Here is an 18,720-nt window from a genome sequence, read left to right on the forward strand (position 1 = left end):
AGGAAGGTTCCCAGGGGCTTTAATTGCTACAACAACAATGGTATTAACAATGTTAACAAAGCATGTTTAAGGAAGCGGAAAGTGAGATTACGATATGCATCTTATTTTCTGACAAATACATTTTAAAAAGGCATATAAAAACTGTGGTAGCAAAATGGTTCATAGACTGGATTACATAAGTTTTTTTTTTTTTTTTTAAACTTAATCCATCTATACGTGTGTGTGTGTGTGTGTATATATATATATATATATATATATATATATATATCTCCATCTATATCTCTATATCTATACATATATTACAACAGACGCTTTCTATCACTTTCCAGAACAGTACCCAAGCTCCTCTGAGATTCTGCAGTTCTTGTATCAAAGTGAAATGTGTTTGGGTCTGCTCTGTAGTCTGAGCTCTCACATGAAAAATAAAGATACTAAATGTAACTCTAGTTACCTAATAAAAGCAAGGTTACAGGAACTGAGACCATGCAGTCATTCACATATAAAGAACGACACAAAAGAAACACGTCACCAGGATTATGTTTGTTACCTTTAAAATGCTCCGAGCCCAGTGTGCACAGGTATAGGAAAGAGAAATCCGCTCCAAACAGCAGACTGCCAAACGAATCTATACATCTATCATACACAGCAATAAAATGCACATATGTCTGCTTATTTTATTTAAGTGTATAGTATAAGAAACTGAAACTTTTTACTTACCATAGGGTAGCCTTTTAAGAGTTACAATAAATAATGGAAAAGTGTTCATTCAATGGCAGTGTACTTAGGGTTTACTGTACTGGATGTGTGGAGCACCTGCGCCCTCTTGTGGTCTAGAAATATAGAAAAACTACAGTCCCTTAAATCACTAGCAGATCCAAATCAACAGAAAAGTACATTCTCCCTTGTTTGTAATGCACCAATTCTAGCAGTCTCGCGTCTAAAAGAAAGGAAATTACAATGTATTTTACTTATTCCTAAACCTCACTCATTTGTTTGACTTTTTAATACACTGGCATTCAAAGTTCACTTTTTAAAATACTAAAACAAAAGAGCTTAAAAAACCCCCAGACAATGCTAAATGATGTTCCAGCCTGTATTAACCCTTTATTTCCTGAACATCTTTTAGTGTGGTGGATAACACTAAATTATCTATATTGTAGTGGTTACAACTTGCAGAGATCAGTACCTCAACATTTTTTGTAAAACAAGAATATTTGCACATTTGACATGTATTATACAGTATTTCACAGTCTACATGCATTTACTTTATGCTTGTTACAGAAAACATTGTTTTAATCTCACCTCTTCCCAATTAGGAACTGAATATGTCCATGCATTTGTATAATACATAGAGATATATACATTTGTATCTTACAAACATGTCCACAATCATTTAGTTCAGGGCTTGCAATGACCTTGAAATAAATTAGACAGAATCAAGCCATTTCCACCCAAATATACAGATACTGCAAAAAAGATCAAGTTTAGTAATATACTTGCAAACATGTATTTTTAGTTGTCATGTATATTAGTAAGGCTACTAAATTAGCATTACATATACTGTAAACTAGTCCCATTTGATCAAAACCATATCCAATATCAAGGGCTTTATGAAAAGTACTGCTTTTCCACTTCACATACAATTTGCCAATGGTTTTAATCCCGTCTGTACATTGTCTAACACGCAAGAGAGATGGGAGTCATACTGATAATTGGCTGAAATGCTGTTACACTACAGATTCATTCATGAAATCTTCAATCCAGCTTAGGACTTGATTTACTCAGGAGGACCACAGTGGGGAGAATCTGTAATTGGTGACTTCTCTGGCTTCCCTGTAACGTATTGTACTGCATGTTACAAGCTGGTGTCAGCAGCTAAAATTCCATTCTCTGGCAGGCGGGTCTGGGGTGGGCTGTGCAGTTTGTAAAGGCTGTGGTCCAGTTCTCCCATCTTGGCTGGGAGAGGGATGCACAATTCCAGGTTCAGGGCCAGCGCCTCAAAACAATCCTCCAGATCCTCAAAGGCAGGTCTGCAGACAAGAAGCGCAGTGTTCCACAAGCTCAGTTTACAGGTAAAACGGGTGGATTAGTGCTATTTTCTAAGCCATTATTCCCAAACGAAGAACCATTAAGAGCAGTCTGATTAAAAAAAAATACATAAATCAATTGTCTGATCGGCTAAACAAATCTTTTGAAAGCAACATATTCACTGATGAAAGCATACAGTGAAACACAGCGGTAGTTGTTGCTTTCATCAATTCCAGGGCTGTACTCTGTGCTCTTAATTATCCTTATTTCACAAGCTCTTGGCAGGAGTTTCAGTGGTGTGTCCCAGATAAGCTGCAATATGCTGTTCCTGCAATGGCATAAAGCTGATCCCGTTTAACCCAGTAGCAAACCACACTTTCCTGAAAAAGTCTAAAATTCTACAAAATGTTATAAAAATGTTTCCTATAAGGCATGAAACCAATGCATTGTAAGAAACCTGCTAATTACTTCATATTCCACTAGCAGTGCATCCTTTGAAAAATAGTCTAAACCTCTAACATCCTATACAACGATTTTCAGACAGTACCAACCTATGCAATTTAAAAAATCACCTTTGCAGATGGAACCTACCTGTTTTCAGGAATGACATCACAGCAAGACACAGCCAATGGGAAAAAGGCAGGTGGGCAATCTTTAGGAACAAACTTTTTCAAAAACATTCCCACATTCAGTCCAAAATCTAGTGTCCTGGGCAAGCATTCTGGGTCAGCATAGACTTGTCCAATGATCTGACAAAGTAACAATGTTAACATCACATACTATCTTTGTTTCAATAAGAGTGCAAACTTTAAGAAGTTACTCTCTACGGACAACATCCTCCAAGATCCAAACTAAGAATGACTTATACGTATTATAAGGCATTAAGTTCTGTGCATCCCAGGATAAGCACAAATACCTGCAGCTATAACACAGCAGCAATATTGGAAAGTTTTGCGTATTCTACGCTTAACTTCCCTGCACATACTGGGGTAATAGTTTGATTACAAAGCAGGGGTTATATACTTTTATTTACAGAATACTTTCAGCTAGGGAAAAATGGTGTAACCTTCCAAACAGAGTGTTACCAGGAGTCCAATAATAAAAAGAACAAAGGAATATGTTTGTACTGATTGCAGATAATGAACTGCTGGTGCACTAGATACACCCACAGAGTTCAACACCATTAGGAAAAAACAGATTCCCGTCTGAATGTGTTTTGAACAGGAATCAAGATCTAGATGGGAGACTGTATAAGTGCACCGATTCTGAACTTTGAATTTAAAACTAATTTTTGGACATCTGGCTGAATGACTAAACAAGCATGTGCTGGGTTGCAGTAGTTTGCCACTGAAGAAAAAGAACCTGGGATTGCAAAAGTAAAAAAAAAAAACATAAAAAAAACACATTTCTGACTTGTGGACACCAGGACCTTACTCTGTTAATCAATCCTGCAGAATGAAAGCCTGGTCACTTTCTGCAGACAGTCCCTAAACATATTGTACAAAGCAATGCAAAGGAACTGTCACACTACAGACACAGAAGCAAAGAGAAAGTCAAACTGTAAAGCAATACTCCAATTGTGCAACAAGAGCTTATAGAACCGAATAACAACTAAACTGGATTTCAACTTAAGAATAGCAAGCCAAAACACTGGCTGAGAATGTTGTAAGGATACCAAATATTTACAAAATAACAAAGCAAAATGTTATATGCTTTGTCAATACTCAAGTAAATATGACGAGTACCTCTAAAGCTTAAAAAAAAAAAAAAAAACATTTCTTACCTCACAAAGTACAATGCCAAAAGAGAAAATGTCTACTTTCTCATCATAGATTTGACCTGAAAAAGAAAGAACGCTTAATTTAATTTTAGAAAAAAGTATTTTATTTCAAATGACTGCACGCTATTCACTGAGGCTGTCAATATCCACAGGCCCCCTGTACAGAGCATGTCCCCTCTGTTCTGAGGTTAGTCTCTGCACTGCTTACCATTCAACATCTCTGGTGCCATCCAGTAGGGGTTCCCCACCACAGTGTAGCGCTTCTTGCGCTCAACCCTCCCGAACGTTCTTTTCTTTGTGGTGGATTTCTCAGGAGGAGGGCTGCCCTTCTTCTCTCGCACAATTAGACGGGAAAGACCAAAATCGGCCACCACCACAGTTTTGTCCTTGGGTAGAACACGGTTCAATTACTGTACAAAATGTGATCCATTTTCTATTGAAAAATCATTAATTGTTTCTCACAGGTTTTAAAAGCGTCTAATGCTTGTTTCTTTAATTGGATTTCCTTTCCACATTGATCCACCATTCAGCTTTCCCCATGGCATGGCTGGCTAGCACCTAACAGGCACTCACCAGTTTGACCAGGCAGTTGTGAGAGTTGAGGTCTCTATGGATGATGCTCATTGAATGCAGGTACGCCTAAATAGAGAAACAAATTCTCCTATTAGCTATTCAAGCATCACATTATTTTAGATCATACACAATGTACAAAGCTTTTTAGTATGGAAAACACACTGTCCTTATTAGTAACCTGGTGGCTGAAAGGCAGGGTACACTTGACAGAGAGAGAGAAACCTTATTTCACTTTAGCAGACAAGCACTCCTATTCATTGTATCTCTTGTACCATGCATGCATTCCCTACTAAATCAGAACCCACTCCCAAGTGAAGACAGTGTCATTCTTGTGCCTAAAGCAGTGACTGAATCCCCTGGATGAAGAAGCACTGAATATCACACTGACAAGAAGAGGTGTGTTGCCTTGGAGACCAGCAGGGTTCTCAGGAATAACTGCAGGTTTAACACTAAACTGACATTTTAAACACAATCAAATCAACACAACAAAATGTGAGAACAGGCTTTCAAATGGGGACAACAAACCAGTCTATAAATATCACTGAACATGTGATTTGACATCATAAAACCTGACAAAAGCATAAAAGAAAAAAAAAGGTTTATAAATATACACCTTAAATGGAGAGTTAATTATACAAAGTCATCTAGTAGCATATGTATAGACTGAGAAGGGACAGAGGAAATATTCCTAGGATCATCTCATCTCCTCCCCCTGTCCGATTGCAATCTGATATGAAACAGGCATGCAAGACAAGATCAAAAAATAAAAAGCAGGCTTCACTAACCATTCCGGAAGCGATGCCTTTGGCAAAGCTGACTCTCTGTTCCCATGGAAATGGATCCTGTTTTTAGAAAAAGGAAAACATGTTCATCCTTTATTTGGCAACCGACACCCTTTCCTTGGAATCAAAAACAGTACCGTCATTATTCTACTAAAACTACTCCTAACACAAACAAAGTTTCGAACCAGCAACTTGCTTTGATAAAGACCCATTGTTCTTCAGTTCCTCAACTTAAGCATGTTTCAAGAAACTGGTTTCTAATCAAAAGTGAAATTACTCTGAGATAAACCAGCTTTCTTCTTCTGTGTGTGTGTGTGTGTGTGTGTGTGTGTGTGGGGGGGGGGGGGGGGGGGGGGTGGGCAATTTGGGTTGAGATAAATCATTGAAAGTGCTTCACAGTGTATGCAGTGGATTGAAAGGGCTTGTGTGTGGCCAGTGGTCCTTCCCTGCGACATATTGCTGCGTCAAGCTCAGAGCTCCAAAACAGTAAATTATAGTTAATTATACAAATTCAGCTCAGTGAGGTCTTTACATTGTCACCCTGGTCAAGACAACCCTTTCCCATCCCCTGGCAATGAACCCAATCAGTAATCCCATTGTCAAGTTATTGAACAGCTGTGCACTTAGAGTGATTTGAATTGCCAAAGGGAAGTATGACGTGTGTGCGACCACATGAAAGCTACTTTACCCTTGGTTTTAGGTATGTACATACCATGTCTCTGATGAAATCCTTTAGAGTTCCTCCCTCTATGTACTCTGTTATTAGATTCAGTTTTTTGTCCTTGTACAGAACTCCAATAAATTTCAAGACATTGGGGTGTTCCAAACACCGCATGACTTTCACCTGGAGAAAGAAAATATAACAGGGTTTAAATAACCTGTAAATTATTTCAGATGTTACTTTTACACAGCCCAACTAAAGTAATCTTATGCAAAAAAATAAAAAAAAACACAACAAGATCATACGTATTTGAAATTTGGAGCAGACCTCTTTTAAGAAAGTATTTTGTGTTTCCTCATCACAGCGAATTAACTCCTTCATGACCATCACCTCTCCTGTAGCTTTGTGCGTAACCTGAAAGGACAGAAGCCAAGAATAAAGCCTTTTCTAGAAGAATTTGCTTTCTTTTATAAATTGTGAACATTTTACTACTTTAGTGGTTTGTTAAGGTGCTCCCATAGCATAATCACCTGTGAAAAAACACAGAGCTGACGTACGATTATCAACACAAGCAGCAGAAGATGCTTACCTTGATCGCCTGCCCGAAGAAGCCCTTTCCCAGCACCTCCCCATGGATGAGGTCACATGGCCGGAATATCTGGTGAGAGCAGCTGGAGGAGGAGCGCAGAGATTCGGAGCGGCTGATGTCCCGATACAGGGCAGGATGCTCCTTTGGAGAGAAGGGACCAGGTGATTTACAAGTACTGCTGCTTCGCCTGGAAAAACAGTCACAAAAAAAGAAAAAAAACACACACAATATAAGATTTTTCTGAACAACCACATAGTCACTGTTAAAGAATATACAAAATGCCAAGACCAACTAAAATGTAGGATACGGGGCAAAGTGCTTTACATTGGCTAAAATAGCAATGCTAAGCCATGGCAAAAATATAGCACTACAATGAACAGATTAAACAGGGAAATAAATTCCACCCCAGCATGTCAGGTTGTTCTGCCACTCAGGCATCCTTCCCTGGATGTTCTTAGAAGGCTTGTTCCTGGAGTCAATATAAAACCCCCACAAACACAGCTAGACGCAGGCACATTTAGCATCTTACTCTACCTGACTGATCGTCTCTTCAGCGTACTGTCGACGTTTTCTCCGCTTTCCAGTGCAGAGATTGAGCGGGAGGGAGAGGAAAGTCTCATGCGAGAGTGGGCCGGCACACTTAGGCGTGATGGAGATGATCCCAGTTGCAGCCGTTCCAAGCTCTGCCGGACAGGGTCGTGTTCTATCAACAGCTGTAATGTCTGATTCATCCGAATCAGATCTTCAACCTAAAATAGGAGCAACGAAGCATACTTGAAACTTTCGAACCAACCCCTGTAAATTAAGCTAATGGATCAAAAACAATGAAATGCCCATCAACACAAATGAACCAAGGTGAAATGTGATATTTGATGTAAATGAATTTGAAGGGCAGGTTTTTGACTCAAACCTGCACAATAGGACTGGAATGTCTTTGTGCCCCATTAAATTAAGTATCAGTCAGTTATATAATACAGATGTTTGGGAACTGTAAAAGCATATGAACAATTCATGCAAACGAGGCTGTGCCAGCAATGTACAGAAAGAAAACAATGATTTTTTAGGCACCAATACACTGTACATGGTATAAAATAAAGTTTATTAGAATTAATTTGGCAGAGTTTGCAATTCCACCTCTTACTTGCTCACTCAACAAAGCTTTTCAATTGTTTGTTTTTGGTTGGTAAGTATAAAGGTCAGCTGTGAAAGCATTCATAACATAGGGGAAAGAGGGGGAGAGTTTCCTTTCTGTTAAGAGTAGCCCTGATTAACACATCACAATAAACCCCAGCTTTGGCAGGCTGGAAACCCGTTGCCAATTAAAGGCCATTGGGGGAAAAAGTGTTCTTATGTGCTATTGTGCCTTTAGCTATTTAACAGCAATCAGCAGCAAATATGTAAAATTCAGATAAAAGCTTTACAGGACTTAACAATATTACCTTCTCTTCCAATAAAGTCTGTACTTGGACCCCATTGATCTCCAAGATCCGATCTCCTGGGTGAATAGCATTTCGCACCTCTGGACTGATGTGAATTCCTCTGACTCTGAAGGTACACAGAAGAACGGGTTCATAAAGAAAACTGGATTGCTGTACAACCTGCGCCTTTTTTATTCAGATTGAATGTACAATTACAAGACGCGTTCATTTCTTTCAAGGTTTTAACGCTGTAAGGTTATCATAATGGCATTAGTTGCTCCCGTATTGCTATCTTAAAGACAAATACATACACACAGAGATTACTGGTTTAAGTATGCAAGATATTTAAAACTGAGAGCTTCCACACAAATGGAAGACAATACTCACTCTTTCACTTGAACACTGGAGGTGCCTTTGGTACAATCCTCAATTATTTTCACAGAGAAACCTCGTTCGCCATCGGTGGCAGCAGGGACTGAGATGAGCGTGACGGTGTGGGGTAAGGAATCATGGGGAAATTTCAGGGAAAGATTTTCATACAGTGGCGTCAGGACAATCTGGTGGTGACACTTCCCACTGCAAGGAGAAAAAACAAAACTGACAGGTAAATAAAATCACACAACAGCTTTTGTGTTAAAATGAAAAGATTAAACTAGATTGCATCCAAATAACAATAATTAAAAAAACAAAAAACAAAACAAAAAATGTTGGGATATTTATTTAAAATCTTAGCATGGATCCTTTTCTTACCAATAAAGTTTGGAGCGTTCTACCAGTGCGTATGTGTCTCCATCTTCAATGATCACTTTGCAGCTCAAACACACAAAACACTCTGGATGATACCTATACTCCCCAGCCACCTGGAGAAACAAACAAAGTTATAATAAATCAAGTCTGAAAAACTAAGTTAGCAAGAACACTTCAGCAAACCCAATACACAACCTGAGATGCACAGCAAAGAGATTATCAAGAGACACTTGTTTAACTTGTAAATTTTCCTTCTTGCCTGAATGAAAATTAGTCCGTTAGCAGCTATTGCCACTTTTTCTCTTAGTAAATCAAACATAATTTTGGCTGAAAGCCTGACTAATTACGCAGTCAGTAATGAAACAGCTCTGCATACGTATGATTTACTGTACATCTTCATAGTTTTACCTGTCATACCTTACCCAATGTTTAAAAAAAATAATAAAAAGCAAACCAACCTAGAATAAGCACATGAACATCTAGCTATAGGAACATGTACCTCTTCAAACCCATGCTTTACCACACTGATACGGCACTCGTGAAAAAGCAGCACCTTGTACAGGTCTCAGCAGACCGCTCCGAGTAAGGCTGAATGAAGACTCCACCTCACCCCCCCAACAAAACAAAAAAACACACTGACCACATCTGGTATGACACTATACCAAGACCCCTCTGCATTATCACCGCTGATTTCTTCAACCATTCTAACATGGAGACATTTAACATGCAAGATGAATGATCTGTTCTACATTGTTAAATTCAGCCATACCCTTTACTTACTGTGAGTTTTTATTGATTGTCCATCTGTTCAGATCTTTACAGAATGCTACCTGACCTGTGGTTCGCACTGGACAGAGCAATGTCAGCTCACCTTAAGACCATTGCTTTAAACTCGCAATGTAATAATAAAATAAATTATATATATATGTGTGTGTGTGTGTGTGTGTGTTTTTACTGAAAGAGCATTTCTACAGTAATTCTACAGTAATTCTCCTGTCCAGGTTATAATTTCTACCTTTTTATCCAGTATTTGAGAGATTAGTGTAATCACAATATGATTATAAAAAATAAACTGTTTTTGAATGAACACAAATTGTAAAACGTTAGACTTTTTCTGCTTGCCTGTAAATAGGAGCTCTCAAGACAAATTTGTATTGTGCAGCACATAAATGATGTCATGCACTTTTTCAAGGATCACCATTACAGGTACTCCCCCCCTCCCCATCCCACTCATTCACGTGGAATGGCCCTGAAGCTGCTGTCGCGGTTTCAGAACAAAGTGCATGTATAGCCGGAAATTCAAAAAGTTGTACTCTATTTACAGAAGGTGTTTGATCATATGTAGTTAATTACCTTGGCATACTGCAGATACCATGAATAAAATGGTATGTTCAAGTTTATTGAAGTGCAAAACTCTTTTCAATTGCGACCTGAACTAGACTAGAGGTGAAAAGCCTTGCGAATTATAAATCAGTACCAACTCCTTACCCTGGGTACAAAAAACCCCACTTTCTGATATGGAAGCTTAAAAAAATAAAAAAAATAAATACATTTTAGAAATGTGTTTCTGGACTCGTTTAGAGCGATGCAATCTTTTCAATAAACACAATGACGCTCTCTGGTCTAGTGGAGACTGTTAGTACATTTAAAAAAGATCCAGTGAAAACACTCAGAAGAGATGGAGAATTTAACACTACCAAAACCCCAGCTTAACAGACATCAGCAGGATAGTATTACACTCACCATTGCTGGACCGGTCATGAGCAGGGAGCAGCCATGGCAGGACTCCCCAAATTTTTCCCAGTAATGTTTGCGACAGTAGAGTTTGCCATCCTTCGAGTAGTACCAGTTAATCAAATGGTCACTACATTCAGAACACCTGAAAATATAATAGAAACACAAATTAAAATAGAAACAGAGCTAAAAAAAGTAAAATTATAATACAGCCTGCATGAGATTATCCCTCATATGACCACAGATTGAAACAATGTGGCAATAAAATGGTTACATTTTACTGGAACCTAACCCAGAAAAATATTATACCCAGCTTTGAACTTGGCTTAGAGTTGTCCTAGCTCTTATGTAGGCAGAAGTGGCTTACGACATTTACACTTTACTTGCCAAGACAAATAAGCCCCCCTCATGGCAATACACACATTCATAAACTTCTTTACTTTAGTCCAATTTTGAGTCATCAGGGGTTAGCAGCCACCTCTGACTTCTGGTAACTAACAATGCATGACAAAACCATTACAGCAGTAGAAATCGCCAGCAAACCGGTCATTTCTTTAACACGCAAGACTCCCTTTTTGAACTGCAATATGGTAAAGGTTTTCATGACACAGATGCTTTTGCTCTACCCTGCAAAACAGGGGGATATCTTGAAGTGTATTTGCACAGAGGACTGTTGCTTTTTTTGCAGACATACAGCATGACACAAACAAGAACATATTGTTTCCTGGATCTTTACACCTCCAGGCAGCCTGGGTTTCTGAGTATGAGTCAGAGCGATTTCAGACAAAACCAAAGCCGTCTCCTGGAATGCACCCCCTGGTCTGCTACTTCTTTTCTTATATCTGTTTAATAAACCAGGCTGCTACATTTCATGCAAGCTGCAACATGCTCAAATCCCAACCGTAAGCTTGGGAGGTTTACCGAGGAGAAAATAGCACCACTCCCAGACAATGACTTCAGAGAGACTGGTGTACTGCAGGAAGGCTGTGGGGGTGTAAACGGTCATGTGAAGTGATGGGCAGCACACAGGTTACGCACTTCGCCAACAGGCAATGTCTTTCAACTTGCAAATCAATTTATTTTACTGGCACGTAGTGAAGTTTGTACATAAATGAAACTGCCTTCAGCTCCAGAGTACATCAGCAGTATATATTAAAACAGAACCTCTGAAGTTCAAAGCTGGAGGCCTAATTGGTTGTCTCAACACAAAGTTGCTGCAAATAAAATAACAACATTGCATAAAACTAGAATGACGGATTAGGGCTGTTAACAAACAAGATGCTTCATGTTCTTTTACACTGCCTAGCACGTAAAATTCTAGGAAAATACGTCTGCGAAAGGAGGAAAGTCAGTTATTGCCAACACCTTTCCTGCTGTACTATGTGAATTCAATTCTAATGTAAAATTTAACATCAAAACAGAAAGCTGGCAAAACTTGTATTTATAAGCAGGTTTGCTACAGAGTCCAAATAATTCTCAATTGCAGCAATGAACCGCTTCTCAAAATAAATACTTTTACACAGTGGCTTGAAGGGTAAAAGGTAACTAACTATAATATAAAACCAACCCTACAGCTAAGTCCTCTAAATGACTTATCTTCATTTTCCAGAAGTATTTTAACGATTAGATCATCATACTTAACCTTGAATCAGGTATTGTTGTTTAAGAATACAGGATGTATCTAAACTTTAACCATTTCAATTGCAAAATTAGATTTAATTAATTGCAATTAGATTTAAGAAAAAAAAAACAGCACAGAAATGAATCTGAAACTACAGTATTTCACATACTGTACCTGCTCTCTTGACTGATATTGTTTGCTAAGGAAATAAAACATCCAAAGTAAACAAAATTGGTTTTAGAAAACACCCAAATACACTTTAACCCCAGTTCATGAAAAAACAAATGTAACGCAGGCTAGAAAAAAATAAAACAGCACTGCATGTGCACGGCCTCTCTTTCCACAGCATGCTTCACAGCACATTTGGATGGACCTCTGAAACCTCTGAAAAATAAATATTGAGCAGCCGACACACTTTAGTAAGTATAGACACAGAAGAAGTTCACTAGTGCTGTCTGAAAGCCTGCGCGCTGCATATTTGGAGCCTTGGGCTTTGTCCACACAGAAGTATTTGTCAGGCTGTTGGTTGCTGGCATTCAATGTTGCTATTGCAGTGCTTGAAGGCCAACAGAGATATCTGTAATGACAGTACAGCTGACCCTAGCTCAGAAACAGTCAGAAAAGTAGCCCATTTTAAAAGATTAAGACTTAGTCAACACTGTGATTCAGAATCATTCTTCTGCTGTGAACATTCTTCAAAAATAAAGAAACCTGACCTTGACCCCAGCTCACCAACTAATTTAAGTCGTCTTTTTGTGTCTGAGAAATCATTCCAGTAACAGGTTTTTTCAATAGGTGTGGTCTTTTAGCCACAATCTATTTTCTTTACTACACCAGGACACCAAAAATGACCTGGGTGTTGAGTGACTACGCAGGTTTAGTGAGCCATGAGGTTCCAGACAGACACTCTGTGACAGTACTCTGTGTTTACATCATTGCACCCGTTGTGCGAAACAGCCTGGGAAATGTCCTACACATGTCCAATCCACTGTCTGGCAGAGTACAGGTACGGCATTACTTCGCATGGTACTTCCAGTATCAACCAATCAGCAAGTATTTACTGTAATTAAACGAAATTCATAATTTGCAGAAGTCGACGAGAGATGCTACATATATACTTAACTTACACTATAAATCTGGGATTGTACAGCAGAAAAGGTGGGGGAAGCACAGGGAATCAAATGACATGTTTCTCTGTTGTGTTCCAATTAAATTCACCACCCAGTATGAATTCTAATAACCATCTAACATATACTGTCCCTTATTAACAATTCTTATGAGCAGGATTTACTATCTAAATGCCTACCACCTACACTGGGTATACAGATGTACTTCATAAGTATTTCTGTATTGTAATATTGATTTCAAACACATTCATTTTTTAACAAGCCATCACATATTCATATCTAACATACACATTCCAAGTTTCAACCCCACTCATTTGTCTAAAAAAGGGAAAGACTAATGCAATGGTTTTACATTTAGACCAATTGGATTTTCTTGTACCATCCCCAGTCTTAACACCAACATCTGATCAACAGAAGCAGACTGTCAAGAAGATCTTGAAAGCTTTTTTTTTTATTCAGCAAAGCCATCACTTCAGGTAAATGGAAACAAGCAAAATCAAAGCATCATTTGTGATCTCTATTCTTAGTCCCACTCATTAAATAATGCACTATTACGCTAAATATATAATTGTATCGAAAAGCAAGTTTAAAAACTTTCATAGTTGACAGTTAATCTTCAGCATACCTTGACTTGCCTGCAAGTCTGAAGAATGCCGGAGTGGGAACAGAATTTCCCATCTTCAATTAGGAGAAACGGGAGACTCAGAACCTTCTCTCTGCTCTTGCAGTTTCCTTATTATACTCCGCTGTTGTTGCAGTGATTAGGCTAAGTGGTCTTCAGTGTGTTTAACAAGCAGGATAAAAACACATGAAAGGCACTTAAAGACTTCCACCTGTGCTGCTACTAGCATGGTGATCAGTCACAATGCCACAGAGTGCACTGCGAAAGTTTTGCTCTCACAGAGAGTAAGCTACGCTGCATTTGCAGGAATCGCCTTGATGAAGTGTTCTTTTACATCGTGACATGACATGACATGACTTTCCCTGCCATGTGGTAATGCAATTGCTGACAATTGGATTAATTACTCAATTGACGTAGTTACAGTTCAGGTGTTTTAGCACTGGGACATTTTTTTTTTTTTTTCCCCACCCCCAATTCAAAATAGATAATCAAGTATTCAGAAAAAATAATGCACCATATTGCAAAACAACAAAAAAAAAAGTATAGAGTGAAATAAACAGGTTAGGAGTGTAAATAACAGGAAAACATATTTAAAGTACTGGATAAATGATTGGCATAGTAAAACGTGTGCGTCCTCACTGCTACAGCCGGCATGGTAGCGAGGTTCTCTCTTTCTCTCTCTTCAATTTATTTGGAGCTACTTCCCTACCAAAAAAAAAAAAATATGCACTCCTTCAGCGTTTCCAGTGTGCAGCCAGCACATCTTGCAATTGCTTTAAAAATTGCAGCAGGCACTGTATTAAAGGATTTGTTTCAAGTAATCAATATTTATTCCAAATCCAATTCTAATTTAATTTGAGTACAACCGGTCATGTTATTTGTAACCTATATACAATACTAATTAAGAAAGTTTTAGAACAAAAATATATACAAGAGTACAGCAGAGAAGTCTTCTTTAAACAGTATGCAAGTCTATGCCTGGCTGTAAGTGCAAGGGCAATAAGACTGAATCTATGTCTGGGAATGCAGTAGCTCAGCCCACCATGCTCTAGAGTATACTTGTGAACTAAAGATTTGTAGACATCAAAAAGATAGCATGGAATAACGTCAGTGTTTTAGAATGTAGCAGGACAATGCAAAAAGCAAGGTAGATCATGAAAAGCATTTCTACAATTAACAGGACGACAGATGTTGGGTGCAGACTTCAGCACTGCTTGGGGGCAAAAGGTGCTCAACCACCGTGTATAATTGAGTATTACAGTGGTTAGGCAAGCTGGTTTATCCCATAAATAGCAGTAGTTGCTTTAACAGGAACTATTATCTTGAGGAAAGCTTATTTTACAATAGCCTTGACTATTCAAAGCAGGACTGTCAGAGGAGTCGTTTGGGAAGAATTCAATATAATCAAGACGGCTGCAGACTCTTCCTGCCAGGTTGAAACTACAGGCAAATGTTATCTGCCGATAAAGGCACGTTTGTCGAAATGTTGCATATTTCACAGTCCTTGCATTGATGATTTAATAAGGATTTGACATGTTAAGAACCACAGCAGCACACCATGAAATCTGCAATTCCTGGGATAAAAACACAAAGAATGGTCCCAACTAGTGTATTTACTCTGATCTGATTTATACCGATCTGATTTATACCATAAACTAAATAAATTCCACTAGGCTTGCCATAATAAACCAGAAACTGTGCTGTTGGTACTAAGCAGACACGTTCCTTTTTACTCATCTCAGAAGCGTTTTCAAATAAACAAAAATATTTGAATGGCAACTACTAAATGCTGATCTGTGAGCGTAAAAGAGAAAAGCAAAACAAAGCAGGAGATCAGACAGACTTTGTGGGGGTACAGCTGTCTGACACCGATTTCAGCATTTTAGCTTTACTAACAAATTTACAAATCATTATACCTCTGCAACGTGTAATCAACTCCCACTCAAGACTGAAAAGGGTCTCTTTTTGGGTGGATGTGGACAAAAAACTAAAACAGTAATGAAACACAGCTTACCACCAAGCATCTTAAGAATAACATTTGCTGTCAGTAGCAATGACCAAACACCACCCTGGTACCTTTGGGGAAATAGTGTTTCCTCACGTACAAGAGCAAAACCTGTTAATTTGGCAAGTTACAGTATACCATTTAAATAGGGAGCGCAATATGGTTCACATATGACTCAAATTTTGCAACAGGTTGCCTGCAGTAGAACAGCAAGACATGTTATATGATTGACAAACATTTAAAAAAGGTAAAGTACCTATACTTTCCACTCACTATTTTGCTTGCAAAATATATTTAAAGGATGGGCTACTTTGCACTGGTTTGAAAAGCAAAAGAAAATCTGTATCTCTAATCTCTCACCCGTACCACTCTGTACTTGCACTCAAATCTAATTCATCAAACTTGGCCTGTTTAACATATGTGCAGTACAAACAGACCTTATTTACAAGTAGGAAAAACACCCCCACACTAGTTTGCATACAAAAGACAAGAGAACCAGCTTTAAAATGCATAACAGCAAGGAAAGGACAAGAGTTCAATACACACCATATTCAATTCAAATGACACACTTTGACAAAGCATACAAAGATATTAGAAACCTGTGAAGTTACATATTATATTCCTAATTTACCCACAATGACTTTGCTAAATGATTTTTAAGCGTAAACCTACAAACCATGTTTCCATTCTAATCGCCAATATCCCAGAATAAGCTGCAGTAAGAAAAAAAACTAATATCGGTGGGATACATGCTGAACACACCTGTTCTTTACAGCAAAATCATTGTAGTCTAGTATACAGTATATTGACACTGAACTGGAATAAACAGTCATTGTACAAACAGGCCCAAACACCAGGATTCTGCTCACAAGATTATTGCTTGTTTTGGTCAAATTGAAAAATCAACCCACTTACAAAAAATCTAATTATTAATGACGAGGTCTTCAAGATAATGACTGTTGAGATTTAATGATGAATCAACCATCTACTGTAAATGTGTCATTCATAAAAACTCAGTAACACCGAGCATGGCGAGAGGGTTTGGTAGCCCTCTGAACAGTACAATTTCTATTTGTCACTTTTGAAAATGCATTTTACACCTCTATGCTGTGTGCTCTATCGTAACACAGAAAAACGTTATCTAGAAATACCCAAGATAAGGATTCAGTATTTGTTCAACAGCATAGAAAGGTCAAGGTGTGTCTAGGTAAACATCACACAAATAAATATTTAAATATAAACATACCGGCTCCTTCACTTTGGCATTACAATGGAGAATGAATGGCGAAAATGTACTTACTGGAAGCAGGAATTGTGCCAAGCTTCATTGAAGACTTTGATGAAGAATGCATCTACAATCCTTCCTCCACATCCTACACACCTGCACTCCTCTTTACCTGAAAGAGAAACCGTGGAGCAATCAATACCAGATTGACATGACAGCAAATCTATCACCTCTGTACGCCCTGTGGGCAAACCTTCAGTGACTGAGTGCATACCAGGATGCATCGGTGCTTGCTAAAACCATATGTAATGAGATTATAACACAGTCTATATCCTCTTCAGTCCACGGGGCCACATGTGTGCTCATGCCACTCAAGGCTTTTTACTCAGGATTATTTACGCAAGGAAAGTGAATATAATGGTGACATGACTTATTTTCTTGTTTACACGAGAATGAAGTGCATGTGTGTGTGTTTTAGGGTCGTGCTGTGCCGTCAGAGAAATGACAAACGAGTTCCTTTGACCAGCAACAACAAAATATACCAAGAAAGAACCACACTGATTTCTCAATATGCAACTCCCTGCCCTAAGCGTTGATCACAATCCAAAACAAAGCGTGGTTTGCATTAGAAGTTTGTAGAGTTATTTTTAGACAAAAATAAAGCCACACAAACGTTTTTTTTTTTTTTTTTTTTTTAGGAAAACACATTTATAAATGTATTTCGCAAGAGTGTCATGTCATTTTGCAGAATAAATACATAAAACTACGGTAAAATTGAAAACAAAACTGCATTAAAGTTAATAAAATCATAAAGATTATTGACTGGAGCATCTCAACGAGAATGTTATTAAGTTCAAATACGTTGTGGACAGTTTGGAGTGACAGTCGTTTATTCCCCTGCCACTAAACAGCCCAAGATTTTAAAAAAAAACGCACTAAATGTTTTTGTGGGTAACAAACGTATTAAACATCTTTCGCTGAATACCCAATATGTTAAAAAGCTAAAGAGAATTATGCAAATGTCGTCACTTTAAACTTTCTTTTTAAAGACAGTAATAAAATATTTAACTGAGCTCACCTTCGCCTTCATCCATGTAACTTTTCGGTGTGTTTGTAATTGCCTAGTTCACGATGTCCCGGGATTGTAATACGCTATCATTACAGCTCGGAAGATTGTATTTACCGTAGTGTGCTAGTTTGTTTGTTTATTTTTTAATGTATTTATTTTTAAAGTTAGCTTTTCGATTGAAACCTCGCACAGTTGCTGCTGCTGCCAAAGAGTTTCTTGTTGGCAAGACGAGTGACGTCATGCTACTAACATTCCAGTACGGAGACCTGTACTATGGATCAAACAACACCACCTGAGCCGGGAACTCAGCCAAAACACACCCAGCACAGGCTCTCTTTCTGCTGTCGCTCCGTCCGCAGCCAGTCGCGGACCAATGCAGAGAAACAAGCAGTGTGCCCACCGTACCTTACACAGATACCTTAGAGATAATCAAACGGTTCCCCACTGTATTGTGATTAAACACCCAAAACACAGACTAAGGCAGTTGCCCTTTATCAATCCCTAGACTTTGGAATGTCACAATAATTATGGTTAGAATCGGGTGGTGCTGTTGTTTTTTTTTACTGGACGAGCCCTGGCTATTAGAGCAACTAACCTCATCCATCCCTTTTTTGCATAGGTAACTCCAATTTAAACACAGGACCGCTGTTTTATAAAAAGTGTGAGAAAAGTGAATGAAACGCCGACATTAAGAAGAGTCTCACCTCGGATTACCTTTATTAACCCTATTGCTGATCCC

The 18,720-nt window shown here is 38.4% G+C and overlaps 1 protein-coding gene across 2 annotated transcripts; it reads right to left on the reverse strand.

The window, feature by feature from the left end:
- Positions 1-534: 534 nt before the first annotated feature.
- LOC121297129 (LIM domain kinase 2-like) lies at positions 535-18,247 on the reverse strand. 2 transcript variants are annotated; one of them, XM_041223196.1, is made up of 16 exons: positions 17,991-18,247; positions 16,988-17,084; positions 10,322-10,457; positions 8,582-8,691; positions 8,219-8,407; positions 7,853-7,958; positions 6,948-7,162; positions 6,414-6,600; positions 6,152-6,238; positions 5,876-6,007; positions 5,167-5,223; positions 4,382-4,447; positions 4,017-4,194; positions 3,812-3,867; positions 2,620-2,777; positions 535-2,030 (listed from the first exon to the last, which is right to left on the reverse strand). In XM_041223196.1, the coding sequence occupies exons 1-16, from the start codon at positions 18,004-18,006 to the stop codon at positions 1,856-1,858; spliced, it is 1,965 nt and encodes a 654-aa protein (XP_041079130.1). In that variant the 5' UTR covers positions 18,007-18,247; the 3' UTR covers positions 535-1,855. The 2 variants fall into 2 exon arrangements, with proteins under 2 accessions (XP_041079130.1, XP_041079131.1); XM_041223197.1 differs by lacking the exons at positions 16,988-17,084; positions 17,991-18,247 and adding an exon at positions 13,686-13,908.
- Positions 18,248-18,720: the final 473 nt, after the last annotated feature.

This window comes from Polyodon spathula, chromosome 22 (genome assembly GCF_017654505.1).
Source record: "Polyodon spathula isolate WHYD16114869_AA chromosome 22, ASM1765450v1, whole genome shotgun sequence".
Taxonomy (NCBI): domain Eukaryota; kingdom Metazoa; phylum Chordata; class Actinopteri; order Acipenseriformes; family Polyodontidae; genus Polyodon; species Polyodon spathula.

What these genes read in the sequence shown, in the direction of transcription:
- LOC121297129 (XM_041223196.1), bottom strand. An exon ending in TCATGACCGGTCCAGCAATG is followed by an intron (nt 8,692 to 10,321) that starts GTGAGTGTAATA and finishes TTGTTTCTCCAG; the next exon opens with GTGGCTGGGGAGTATAGGTA. An exon ending in GAACGCTCCAAACTTTATTG is followed by an intron (nt 8,408 to 8,581) that starts GTAAGAAAAGGA and finishes TTCTCCTTGCAG; the next exon opens with TGGGAAGTGTCACCACCAGA.